The 14,520-nt window shown below is 39.5% G+C and overlaps 1 protein-coding gene across 2 annotated transcripts in view; it reads left to right on the top strand.

Annotated features, from left to right (window-relative positions):
* The window catches only part of zgc:162331 (uncharacterized protein LOC793007 homolog), a 36,238-nt gene extending 23,492 nt beyond the window's left edge, over nt 1-12,746 (top strand). For both annotated transcript variants that reach the window (XM_063500429.1, XM_063500430.1), the window contains exons 3-7: nt 9,857-10,048; nt 10,305-10,458; nt 10,540-10,725; nt 11,280-11,609; nt 11,693-12,746. In XM_063500429.1, coding sequence (XP_063356499.1) covers nt 9,857-10,048; nt 10,305-10,458; nt 10,540-10,725; nt 11,280-11,609; nt 11,693-11,717 — 887 coding nt within the window. In that variant the 3' untranslated portion in view covers nt 11,718-12,746. The remainder of the gene's footprint in view (nt 1-9,856; nt 10,049-10,304; nt 10,459-10,539; nt 10,726-11,279; nt 11,610-11,692) is intronic.
* The last annotated feature ends 1,774 nt before the right edge of the window (nt 12,747-14,520 follow it).

Raw genomic sequence — 14,520 nt, 5'->3', positions numbered from 1 at the left:
AGCTCGTTGTAACATGGCAACTGCCTCAACGCTACCCGAAATTGAACCTCCCCCACCCTCATTCAGATGTGACGTTTGGAACTATTTTGGTTTTCATGTGAAGTATGACCCTGATGGTAAGCCGTCATGGACAAAAGTAAAACAGTATGTCGGATGTGCCACGCAATGCTCAATTGGTAGGAACTAGTGCGTTAGCGCAGTTAGCTTGTTAACCTGTTGACGCCGTCCAGCCCCACACACGGGGCGATACGCGGTAACTCGTTAACGGAGATTTGCTGCGTTATGGCGTTAATGTCATTTTAACGAGATTAAAGCTGACAGCACTAGTGGGAACACAACGATTATGACTGCACATTTACGCCGACATCATCCTAGTGCAAAGACAAGTGGAAGCAGACAAAAACAACAAGCACGCATGCTACAAACTTTACCCGAGTCATTTAGACAGCCGTTAGCACATGATTCTCCTTATGGGGACCTGATATGTTTAATATGCTGCTGAGAATATACCCCAGAAGAAGCGTATAGTATAGCTTTTATTTTGGAAAGAGCCATTTCTCTGTAATAAACTCTCTTTTCCAAAGATGAGTGATTTCTCGATCAGATAGATTTATTTTATTTTTTAATTATTTTGTTGTTTCAGCAACATTACATTTAAAAACTGTACTTTTGAATTAAAAAATATATTTATAATTTTAATAAATGACAAATTAAAAAGACATGAAAATTTTTTTGTATCGAAAAAAAATCGAACCGTGAGACCAAAGTATCGAACTGAACCGAACCGTGAATTTTGTGTATCGTTGCACCCCTAATATAGCTCTCTCTCTATATATAGAGAGAGATATATATAGTGTTTTTAGTGTGTTTTTAATGAAGTTAATCAAGTTAAATACTCTAAAGCGATTCAACTTTGCGAATAAGAACAATAAAGTTCAGTTTTAGACACATTGTCTACTTAAGTGTTGCTTGTAAGCTGCTTTTATTCACTCTGAATTGCTTTAAATAAAAAGGTCAGCCAAAAACGTAAACGTAAAATGTTTTGATGCTTTTAATCTGATTACCTTCTTGGCAGAGCCTATTACCTTTGCCTATTCCAGGTTACATCTAGTGCAAGAAATCCTGTTACTGACACGCTGACACACACGGATAAAGATGCACTCATCGGTAGCAGATAGAGTCCAGTGTATTTTAACATGAGTTACTTCTGTCCACTTGAATATTTTTTTTTCTCCAACAGCTAAAAATAACATACGTTTCTCCCATTAGCACACCATTTTAATTTTCTTCCCTTATGTATAATACTGTTGCATGTTTTTAGTCTTACTAACCACTCAAAGCACATTTTTTCCATACGCCATTTAATTCAATACACTTTACTCAGTTTATCTACCTTTAGCTAGCCCATCTGTGGTTTGTCTAGAATCACTAATCTCATGTTTTTGAGTGGAACTCACACAGGCACAGAATAACATGCAAGCTCCACACAAAATGGGCCATAAATGGACGTGCTGTGGGGCAACAGCGCTGCCCATCCAATCCAACCTCTAGTATCAGTTACCGCATAATGTTCGCTAATTTCCCTTCAGCGAGAAACACTCAAGAAAGGTGATACATAGAGGAGTTTGGCAGTTTCTAGATTTCTGCAGTTTGACTGACAGGAATTTACTTGGGGACGAGTATGGTACATGCCACGACACACACACTTGTTTTCATATCTTAGTGAGGACATCTAATTGACATAATGCTTTCCCTAACCCTAACCATCAAAAATGAATGTCTAACCCTAACCATAATTTAATTAACCCTGAAAGTAAAACCAAATTTGAGTCTGAAAAATGCCTTCAAACTCGTTCTATGGGCATTTTGTCCTATAAGTGACTGTTGGTCCCGACAAGTATAGTAGCACTCCTATTTTTGGTCCTCACGATGATGTATAAACACACACACACACACATGTAGATCCAGGGGTATTTCTGTCAATGACAAACACTATCGTCACTCCAGAGCTGTCCAGCTCGGTGAGCTTCAGACAAAAAAGACTTACCTCTGTACCCGGCCTGTCAATCCAATATGGCATTTGGCAGTGACTCAACTTCATTATTACCTTCCCACAGCTTAAAACTAGCTCAACAAAGTCACTAAGCTAGAGCTGGAAATGAGCCTTCTCTCTTCTTTGATGGGTGAAGCAGAAGGGGAACAACTGCTCTTGCACTCTGTCATTTTTGATTTTCTTTTGTGATATAAGTATTCTAATTTATCCTCTCAGTATTTCCATTTCCTACGTTTTTAAAAGGCAAGCATGAGTTTTACTTGACTCTCCACATTTGAAACAAAGTGACAGGCACCATGGTGGAACATGCATGAGGAGAAAGTGGGAATAGGACGTCCTGTTATATAAATTTGATGAAGCCTTTTTGCTTAAATGTGTGCTTTTTTTTTTTTGCTTTTTTCCCCCTTTTTATTTTGTGCAGAATGTACTGAATTCATGTCGCCAAGGCTAATAGAAACTCAAAAGACACTATTGATGCTCAAAATTCAGTCCTACTGTCAGACCTCTACTTGGAAAAATTATCCTTGGTCAGATCCAGCAAAAGCTGCTAGAGCTTTTGCTGGATCTGTTAAAGAAAGCTGCCAGCTTTCTTTAACTGTCTAACTGTCTTTTCTTTGTCTTTCTTTGTCTGTTAAAGAAAGCTGGCAGCTTTCTTTAACAGACAAATCTGGCAGCTTTCAGCTAACGTCTGTAGTTTTTGCACACTCAGTGAATAAAGGAAAACATAAACCAAAAGATAATCCCTCATAAATGTGCTGATCACTTCACATGTTAGGAAAAAGGATTAAACATATGCCATAGACACATGCACTAATTCACAGCTGAGGTTTTAAGGGTTTGCACAGGATACGCTGCACAAGCAGAGAGAGCTGCGGGCGTTAGGTAATCAGCTGTGATGCAGCGCATCAGCGAGGTGCCACAGAAATAGATCCACTGATGGATAGGACAGGGAAGCACGATGTTTGTTTGAGCTCAGATCACGTAAGAGAGCAGCTGGAGCAAATGGAGCAAAAAAGTGCTCAAGAAGATAGGAACTTGAGGACAAGCAAGATGCAGCAAGTCAGCCAGATACCCCATCTCTCATTAATATCAGTTCAGAGTTTTAGCATCTGCCTGACTCAAATGAAGTTTATTTGGAAGCATTGTGTATCCAAGGATAGGTTTTGTGGACATTGGCCATGTTTTTCCTGAACTATCCCCCAACTCTGTGAAATGCTTGTTTTTTTATACATAAAACAAGTATTACAATTGCCTTTTTTAGGTAAGATTATAAATTTGAATTTCTATAAGTAGCTGAAATTGAAATAAAATGGGTAAAGGGCTCTATAAACCTGCTGTTAATAAAAACACACATGCATTTTTTATTCACTGCATTTTCATTTGTGCATGCTGTGGGTACAGATAGTGTGTATTGGATGTGTTCCCTCTGCGTGTGAATGTGTCCGTTTGAATCTTTAATGTGGAGAACCTAATCTTTATTTAATCACAAACTATTCCGAGTGCTTCCATGACAGAGACGAGTGTGGGAGGTGATAAAGAAGAATACAACAGAGTGGATGTTTGGTTGGACAGTGTGGGGTTGCCTGGTTTGGGGAGTGGGGAGGGGTGGGGGGCAGAGTTGTATTGGTACCCTGTTGGCAGCCAAACTCTTTGATTTTTTTTTTCTGAATGGGTCTGAAACAAATCAACTGGACAAACACAGCACAGAGCTAACACACACACATACCCTCACTGCGCTCATACAGTCTCCTCTCTGGGGAAAACACACAATACCTGAACACCAGCATACCTCACAGAAGCACACGAAGTCTGTGCTTGGAAGCTGCTGTCAGTCCCCTGCTCACATGTCCCCTGTGAGCATTCATTTCAGCTAAACTCAGATAAAGAAAAAAGTACACTCCAACACAGCCAACACACAGATTCAATCTTTTCAGCATTAATTTTGCTTTTCATTGCTTCTGAGCACCACTGAGGACATTATGCTTGTTTGCTCTACACTGTCTTCATTGTTCCTTTTCTACAGTAAAAACCCAGAGGGAAGAAGCTAAGAATCTCAAAAGACATCTCAGAGTCTTAAATAGTGCACCCTGTTTCCTAATGTGTTGCTTAGTAAGTTAACTTTAAACACTGCTGATAAATAGATATCAGTTAATGGGATGACTCTGACTTTGTCAAAGGACTACATAAAGCCACCATGATAAACCTCATTGGATTTTGAAGCTTTTGGCTGGTGAAATCTTAGATTTTTTGAAACTGGATGAATAATTGGCTAGCCAACTAATGGTTAATTATAGCTGGTGAAAAACAGGCTTAAAATAAAATAAAAACCGCAGTTGACATTCAACAGTACCTTTAAATAGCCACACCCCTTTACGGTCATGAACTGCAGAATTACATAAAGAGACCATTTTTGCACCAGCAATACACATTTAACATTATTTCATGTATAGTGTTTTAACCTCGAGGGCGAATAGGATTTTTTTATGTTTATTTATTTCATTTCCTGCTGGTCTTATTGTTGAACACTAGTTTTGTCACAATATTACAATTTCAATGTTGCTGTGGATACAATTTTCAACACAACGGGGAAAAATATGACCCAAAATGACTAAGCCCAGCAAGAAAATGTTTGCAGAGGTTAAAACGAAGAGCCATTTTCCCATAAATTTCTGCAGCACCAGTACTCTGCAACCACAGCTTTGCCATCTGGTGGCCTTTAGATAGAATGCAGGTTTAAGGTACTTTATGTTGGCTCTATTTTTTATTTTTTAAATCGAGTTGGTAAAGTGGGCTGCTACTGGGACAGGGCTGGTAATGATTACTGCTAGCCACTAGTCACTACCTTAATTGTAACTTAACAGATAGCTAATGTAGCTATCAGGTACTACTAATAGTTAAATGGCTAAGGTTAACATGTGTGCCAGCCAGTTTAGCATTTGTGATAACTCTTTAAAATTTAAGTGCTGTTGAAATGGGAGCTTTAAGTTCCTCATTGTTTAGTGTCGTGAACCACAACTACTGTTCAGGTGTTCAGCTGCTAGTGAGAGGAGGGGCTGTGAGCATGCCTGTCCATTCCTTTCAGCTTTACTGAGCATTTTAGCATTAAACCTCAGTGTCTCAATTGTAATCACATCAAGAACCTTTTGTTCATTGTAAACACACTGTAGCTCAAACCCAGTGTCCACTAGCTGCAGATCACACATAGCCAAAGTTAACTGCTAGCTGTTGAACAGGGTGAACCGTTTAGATGGCACTTGCCAGTAATTGTAATTGTGAGTAAGAGACAACCAAGAGAGTTACCTTTGAACATTGTAATAAAATGAATGCTAATGTTGCTTTAGTCATTAAAGTATTTAAAATTGCTCTTGTCTCTCTGAGTACTATAAATCCATCCATACTGTAATAGCCTGCTGATTTAAAACAGAGTAAGTCCATTGCTGAGCAACGATAGTGACATTGTTTTTGTTATAGTACAGTGTTAATGCATGCTGTGGTTTGTGGTCAGAAAACACTGGCCTCCAGTCATTGGCTCTCTGTAAATCTGCAAGTTCCTTTAGAATCCTACTGTAAATAAAACAGCTAAATGTAAATCCAAATGGTTGATATTCTGCACCTGTTGATAATCAATATGGCCATGAGGACAGTGAACAATGTGTTGTTTAGTGCGCTGCCTTTTAATAGATCATAAACTGAGAGCTCCTGGTACCGTAATAATGTCTGATAAACTCACCAGATGAATCTCTGATGATAATTGCATTCACCTCGTTTTAATTAAAGATCATTTAGCTTTCATTCAAATGCAAATTTATCGCTTTAATATTCTTTCTGTGAGAGGTTTGCCCCACTACAACACAAATGAGCAATTACTTTTTATTTCCACAGCAGGAATATTGAATGTTGCAAAGGAGCAAATGAAAAGAGCAAAGTATTGGAAAATAAAAGAAATTTGACTTGTGTCTGATCCAGATCACTGATGACATCTTGAGTGTGTAACTTTTCTTGAACAAGGTTAAACATAAGGTCTTTTATAAGTTAAAGGTGTGCTGTATTTCATGACTGTAAAGCAGATTGTTTGAATTATTTAAACAGATGATGTCCTTTATTGTCATTTCTTAATCTCTTAGTGCCGTGTGTGCATGCTCTGCCAATACAGAAATCAGGACCTAAAAAATTCAAGCGTTTGTTTTTTTTAAGTACACTATAAAGCTCCCTCTACAAAATACATGATGGTCGCCAGATAGATATATACTACATACAAACACAAAGCATGAGTAAAAGGTCTCTTAAGGGAAACAGAAAGGCTTTTAGTCCCCCGTTTAAAAAAGAACAGAGTCAGCTTGTCCTTGTTTCCCTGTACTGTAGCAATCACGCACGTGTCTCGTGTGTGCTGTGCTGTGTAACTCTGTGTGAGTGTGTGTGTGTGTGTGAGGGAGAGGATGCTGTCATCTTCGCATAGGATCACGGGATCCTCTCCCTCACTGTCTCTAACGCAGCAGAAATCCTCCCATCTGTCGCTTCTAATCAGCAGAGAGCAGCTTGTATGTTCATAGGGATGATATGTCTCTCTCTCTCTCTCTCTCTCTCCCACGCACACACACACACACACACAAGATTACACTAATAGTGACACAGCAAAGCATTCCACGGTATCACGCGCTCCTCTGGCCATTACTCAATAAAACACCATAATAGCAAACAGTGCTGTAGTTTACTTTCTGTGTTTAATTCTTTAATCCATTTTAAAGCACAAATGATTAATTTTTTACTAAAAATAGAAAATATTACTATATATAGAACAAAGATGTCCAACCCACAAAGAATCAACCTGGTCATCCTCCATTAGCATCTTTTAACTTAGCATTTAGCTTTAATCTCGTGCAGATTAACTGTTCAAGTCTAAGAAATTCATGTTCTAACCCGCCTCCAGTTGCTGTGTTCAGCAAACCTTTCTGGGCCATTGTGATATACCGATTTCGATATTTAAAACATGAAATATTAGTATCATGATGGCACTATACATACCACACATCTAGTTGAAACTGCAGCACTGTAGGTGGCAGTTATTGTACCTTAGCGATAGTTTCTATCCAAAGTAACACAGGAGGAGAAGTGTGAACCTACACTGTATCGTAAAAGTAGATGAGAAAGAGAAAAAAGTTAGCCTGTTAATATTCAACGATGACCCAGGGCTACTTTCCAAAACAGAAATGAAATCACAATAAACTAAAGATAATTTTACCAAAAGAAATTACATATTTTTACATTTTTCCATAGGCATGAAATAATATAATTATAAAATAATTATAATATAATTATTGGGCCAAAAAAAAGTGCAGCAAAAATGTGATTGCTAGCATAGCATTTAGCTACCAGACACTGTAGAAACCCTTGTAACTGCGTTAGTGCGTTCCAATAGTAAAGTCAGAAGAGCACAAAAACAGGATTTGTTTTGCGTTTTAGAAAGGTCAACACATTCATGCATCACTATCGATACAGCACGATGCTTCTTTGCCACCGCTGCAGCACCTTCATGGGTGGAACCTGGTCAGTGCTTTGCGTGGGTTGTTTTTTTTAGCAAATCACAAATAGCAGTGGCAGTATAGATTAAAAGTTCATATTAAAATTTTACATTGTCTGGCAGTGAAGCAATCAGAATTGTTGTCTGAAGTCCAAACAAAATGCCCAACAGATTCAATTGGGCTGAATCTGATGATTTTCCAGTTGAAAATCCCAACTGGGACTCAAAAATTCCAACTTCCAAGTTAATCTGGACCACATTAAAAGTCAACAATACTCTGAGACTTCAGGTAACGATGGGTGCTATAAACACTGGTGACGCAAAATGGGTGGACCAAGTTCAACTTCTACGTGGGCATCTGAAGCAACTAGTTGATTAGTGTAGTTAGCTAAACAGGACAGGATATGACAGGATAATAAATCTATTAGAGGGTTACCAGAGCCTGGAATATTGTCTAGTGACCAACCATCACAATAAACCGATTGGTGACAAGTGTCTTGTTTCCTTTGTGGACACTCCTTTAAAGTTAGGTTTACGGTCATCATTGTCGATGTAACAGACCTCAGAATATAAAGTGTTTCACTAATCTTCACAATGTATACATTTTTGGTAGCTGAAAGTTTTCTTCAGTTAATGATTCAAGTGATAATGCAGCTTTCCAATTCCATGATGAAATCAAAACATATTTCTTTACATTCTGCTGGATATACACCATTATTAGTATAAAACTCTGCAGATATAACTCAAATGTAACATTCTGGCAAAATTATTTAAAACCCAAAATTTCTGCAGTTCAGTTTACACCTGGTGACTGCTGAATCGTCACTACCATCGACTGTATGCACAACCCTGTCAGCCCCTATCGTATGTTCATTTTTTTTCCCCCAGATATTTTTGTTGAATTTTATGCATCAATTTTACAAAAGACAAATTGCTGTTTTCTTTTTGAAGAACGTAAAACAATATCAGACATACATTCCCACATCATAATTACAACAGTGCCAGTAGATGTATAAAAAAAAAAGAAAAAAAGATCCAAGCTAATAATACAATTAAAAAACCCTGGAATACAAAGTGGACTCACAGCCCTACACAAACAAAAAACACAACAAAACAAAACAAAAAACAAACAAAAAAAAAAAAAAGGTCTAAGATTTAAAATAAGTGGTCAGCCTAGTCATCGTAATAAGTCAAATCTGTAAAAAAAAAAATTATAAAAAAGTAGATAAATAAATGCCATCATAAAGTGCGGGCACAATAGAGTTTGTATAATTCAACATAAAATAAATAAAATTAAGTCTGAGCTGGCTAAATGGGAGTGTTGCATCGTATGTTCATTTTTTCTATCATTCTTTGCAGCGATGCAAAAAAACAAACAAGCAAACAAAAAATGCTTGCATTGCTTTTCTGTAAGCTGCAGTATAAAAATGTGGCTCATTTTGTGCAATCAGTGATGCTGTATGTTTACATGAGATTTTCTGAGAGCTTCAAAAATCCCCACAGCACAAGCTAACAATAGCTGCTGTATCACAAGACCTCTCAGAGGTATTTGTGTATTGTAGCATGAGGAAGATAAAAATAGTGCTGCATGCCTCTGCTTTTCTACATCTATCTCTCTCTGCTAGTGAAAATGGTAATCTAAGTGTCCCACCACCCACAGATTGCAGAAACGTGGGAGCAAGCTGTGGTTATGCCTGAAACAAACATGGATAAAGAAGCGGGAAAAGAAGGGTGGGGTGGGGGGGGGGGAGATGAACCCATTAACTCTAATTCATGAAAAGGCATAATGTTGGTTTTAGGAGCTCACGCACACTAACTCATGACCTCAGTGAAAAAACTTTTAGAGGGCTCTACTACACTTTTCCTTGCTCTGTCGCATACATATACTGTTATAGGACCTGAAGTTGATATTCCACATGGATAAAGGTTAAAATGAGGTCTTTGTAATGAGCTCTAAGCATCATTTTTCTATTCTAGGCTCTTGGTGTCTTGATGCCTGCTCTGCGATGTCCCTGAGAGTAGATATCCCTAACTTAGTTATCTCTGGCACACCTCTGGCTGTGAGCACAGCAGCCCTACTCATCCAGCCTTTTGTTTGCGAGGAGCTTTCAATCAGAATAAAGTAGGCTTAAAGGAAGGTGTACCTTCCTCAACTCACTAAACCCAATCTCAGTGCCCCCTTGAGGACTTTTGGAGGGCTCCCTGTCTGACTTAATCCCCTTTTTCTTTAGCACAATGACCAAGTGTTTGGTTGATCTAAGCACTTTTGTCCCACATCCCATCAGGTCTGTCCTGTATGCCTGTCCTGCCACCACGTCGGGGTTCCTTCTACGTGGAGGGTGGAACAGGCGTGTCAATCGGGAGTGTTTTGGCCTTTTGGTGCAGAGATGGATACCAGCTGGTTGGCAGCGACAAAATCTGCTGCCATGTCAGGAATGGTAAAGCGCAGTGGAGCAACTACCTGCCTGTCTGTGAAGGTGTGTAGATTTAAGTATGGAAAACCTAAAACTTAAATACATTAGCCCAAAAATGTCTCTCCTGCATTTACTTTTTTTAGTTTTCACCATTCAAACCTCTACTTTTATTAAAAAAAAAAAAAAAAGACTCATTGACAGTACACAGTTCTTTTTTGTGCTCAGGGAACAAGTCTAACTGTTCCTCTCAACATGCACGCAATCAAAGCAAAGAGGAAAGAGGAGAGAACCTGAAGAGTCATTTCTGCTCTCCCAACAGCAATCCCCAGGCCAGAGGACCGTGGACTGAGAGTGGCTGTGCTGGCCTCAGTTGTTAGTGGCATTGTCATCCTCGCCATGTCCCTGTCCTTTCTCATCTGCTGTCTGCAGGAGCGATCCAGCCGGGACCGTTCCAAGAAAGATGGACGGATCAGGTAGGAATGAGGATGGCGGTGCGGAGTTATGTTGGTATCAAACTCTCAAAAACTGATAAATCTCTCCTGTGACCTCGTCAGACGCAGAGACAAGCGCTCCGCCCGTCGCAGCGAGTGCTGGCTGGAGAGAGAGGAGGGCGAATGGGAAGCCTTCCCTCCACCTAAGATCTTCCACCTGTCCCAGAGGATGAACCCCCGTCTTGCTCCAGACAGCCCCCTCTACCTGACGGGAGGCCTCAGTGGATACGAGAACAGAGGATACCAAAGGTAAACTGGCAACATTCACAGGAACCAAACACACAGAAAATCTTTTTTAAAAGTCACTAAAAACAAAAAAACTCAACATTTCTCCCAAATTGTGCCGAGACGAATATAGTAAGTAAGAAGGTTTACCCCTTAGACCTTTATTTTGGATACATGCGACTGATACAAGTAAATTGAACATGCCTGTATTGTGTTATGCATGTAAAAAAAAAAAAAAAAAAAGAGAAATGAATCATGATCATTTGGAACCAGACCAAGACCGCTTCCTCTTGAGGGTCTTGGTAGGGTTGTTTTGGACTGCACTTGAGTGCAATTACGGTGTGAAAACACTCACTAACGGTTCTGTGTAACAACCATCTGCTGAGTCAAGTTAAACTTGGGTTATTTTATAGTTGTAGCATTTCTATAATTCCTGACATGTTTCAATAAACCAGTTGTTTGTTTCGATCTGTACTTTAATCTAATCTTGAAGTGAAGCCTTAGCCTAACATGGATACATTTCATATGAGTTCCCTTGTTTGTAATAACAGATGGCTTATTGTGCTTCTGTCTTTCAGGAGTCAGGAGAGTCTGCTGAAGGCCTCCATGCCCGGGCTCTACCGCTCCGAGTCTCAGCTTTACCCACATGTTGTCCTGCAGAGGGTCCCAACGCCGACTGCACCGTCTGCTCCCTCTGCTCCCTCTGCTCCTCTCTACCTTCACCTTCCTGACTCCTCTTCTGTCGCTTCCTCACCCGCCCACACCATCACCCACAGCCAGCCACACGGCATGCCGCAGTACCCCACCCCAACATATCCTCCAAAACCCAATGTAGTGCCAAACTACCGCCACCCAACACCGGCGCCCATCTATCCGAACCCCAATCCAACACCACAGAGGCCATGGCAGTAAGCTACATACTTCCGTTTCCATCTTGTTCGGAGACACATGAAGTCTTTTTACTCTTTCTTATCCCAGTTTTCTCCCACAGAAGTCTGCCAGTGCCAATAATCTAAAGCAGACGTGTAGAAATGGACATGCAGCCAGCGTAGAAGCTCCCCTTTGTTGTGCATGCTTGATGGACTTCTCAGTTTGGACTGAGCGGGAACCTAACGACTTTTTTTCCCCTTGATTCTCACTCAGATGAAGCTATGTTACCAGCAGGGGGAGACTGGTGGAGAAAACCCTGCTTTCGTTTAATAACCACCAGATCGTCATTACTGAAACCCTATGTAGCCTATCAACAAAGGGACACAAAGAGTTGTTATTTAGATTCCACTAATTTTGTTCATTGAAGGAAGACTTTGTTTAGGCAGCTCTCAGAAATGTACATTTTAATAGCTAACTGTTTAGAAATAATCCCCCATCAGCCATCATCGCACATATTATTCTCTTGAGCTAAATAAATTGACAAATATATATTTTTTGACATATCTTCTTGGAATCTCACTCATCTGTTAACCAGAGCCATGTGTGATGTAATGAAAGCAGCTCTTGTTAATACTCTGAGGTATTTTCCCACAATGAATGGGCAAAACACAGTAATGAGGGCTTTTATTGGCAGCAAGCGCCATTGTAGCAACCACTGAGCAAAGCCAGTTTGTGTGGATTTAACAGCACAATGGCTATTGTTAATTCACATATTCTTTCTTTCAACACTGTTAACTACTTTTAACTTTTTCTTCTGTCTGTGTCTATGTTTCTTTCTTGCAGCTATTTGTGTAGTACAATAAGAAAATTAATAAGAAAAGCTTTAGTGATCAGCACTGTGGCTGGTGAAACATTCCAGCGTGGTTATTCCGGGGACGCTTGTGGGTTATAATCAAAAAATCATCACGTTAAAATTAATTCTATGACAACATATTTAATTTTATGAAGATCTTTTGTGCAATGTTAGTGAAACATGAGGAGTCTGCAGTGGGTGGAGATGCTAAACCTTTATTGTTCCTTTGAACTGTTTAAATGCATTTAAATCATAAACTCTGTGCAAGGCCCATTTACTTTTATTTTTAATAGAACACTAATAAATCTGCACTTTAACCCTTTTTTAAATGGCTAGTCTTTTACTGTAAACTATTTGTATAACAACAGGACTGCCGTAAATGCTGAATAAAGAGAGTTCAGTATGTTCAGTGTGTGTTTTTCAAAAGGAATGCATGGTCAGAAATGATTACAGACCCAATTCGTCACTGTGTCCTGACAGCTGAAAATGACAAGCTGGCCTACATTTTCAGCATGTTTTTCACATTCAGCAAATCACAACAGTTTCCTCAAGACACTTTATATTGTAAGGTTAAGACCTCACAATAATACAGAGAAAAACCCAACAATTAGAAAACCCCTATAAGCAAGCACTCGATGACAGTGGGAAGAAAGTCTCCCCTTTAACAGGAAGAAACCTCCCATAGAACCAGGATCTGGGAGGGGCAGCCATCTGCCACGACTGGCGATAACTGGGCATCTCTGATGACATCATGAAATCTGGTACATCGCTCATACCATCTTCCCAACCTTAGGGGTTTTTGGAGGACAGGAAACCACTGTCTGTCTCAAAGGCAAAGGTAAAAGTTTACATAGCCACAAGTCCACTAACTGGACATTTGATTGCAACTAATGCAAGACCAAGCCCCCCCCCCCCCCGGGCTTTTGTGTCAACATGATGAAGTGTGAACCAACTGCATGGACACTAAACCAGCATCATAAGAGGCATGATAGGCCAACATATTAAATTAACTGTGCAACAAATGAGACAGGATGCAGAGACTAAAAAACGCGTGAACATTTAACTCACTCATTGAAACAACCTGATATACTGACATACTCATCGTTTTGTAACAGACGGTCTGACTAGACCTCTGTTCTGCGTGGAAACAATGTCAACATCTATCTACAGCTTGGTTTTTGCAGTTGTACCATTATTAGTTTTGACCAGCGAGATGATGTTGAGGTTTCAACCATGTTTCTTGGGATGTGACACTTCTTAAACCATTTCATTTTAATGAAGTGTAGAATTTAAAATGAAATTTTGCTTGATTTACATGCATCTTCACAAAGAAAGATCATACCAGTGCTACCTGTTATGTAACATAATTATTTTAGCTGAGGTGGAAATACCAGTAAAATGTTAAAACATCTTTGCACAACAATTCATTTTCAGGAGTGCCATGTATTTGTATTTGTATAAACCTTATCAATCCCCATCCTTGGTCAGTTACCAAGCTACCTGGCTTTTTGGCCCTCTATGGATAACTATCGCTAGCTTATCCCAAACTTAGATAATGCATAACGTTAGGTTGTCTGTCCAACCATCTTTTCAATATCTTTCAACTTTATATATCTAATAACAGAATTGAAAGACCTAAGAACTATGTTAGGCCTGACTGGCTGTCCTCTGTGTGTATATGTAATGGACAATACCCAATGGTAATTAGATTCATGAAATTTAAGATGTGAGAGTTATGAGGGGCTGTTTCTGCTGCAGTGTGGGAGCTCATCTTATCCTTTCAGGTAAGTGCTGGATCAGATGTTAGCTGAGAAACTCTTCAGATATCTGTAACAGCTTTACAGAGCTGGCACATGCTGCAACGTGGCTCATACTTTCTGAAGTAAAAACAAGGTCTATGACTCAATCACAACCTTAGCACTCACAAACTTAAAGATTTTGAAGCTTATTCCATCAACTAAGCTTTAAGCTCACAAGACCCTTAGACCTCAGGGCTGTCCTGCTGTCAAAATGTCCAAGTGCATGGGGACATTTTCCCAGATATTAAGTGCTTTTTATAAACCCCTTCCAAAAGTCTGCATTTATATAGACTTTGC

The sequence above is a fragment of the Pelmatolapia mariae genome, linkage group LG17 (genome assembly GCF_036321145.2).
Source record: "Pelmatolapia mariae isolate MD_Pm_ZW linkage group LG17, Pm_UMD_F_2, whole genome shotgun sequence".
NCBI lineage: Eukaryota > Metazoa > Chordata > Actinopteri > Cichliformes > Cichlidae > Pelmatolapia > Pelmatolapia mariae.
This window is presented reverse-complemented; position numbering and strand designations above follow the sequence as displayed.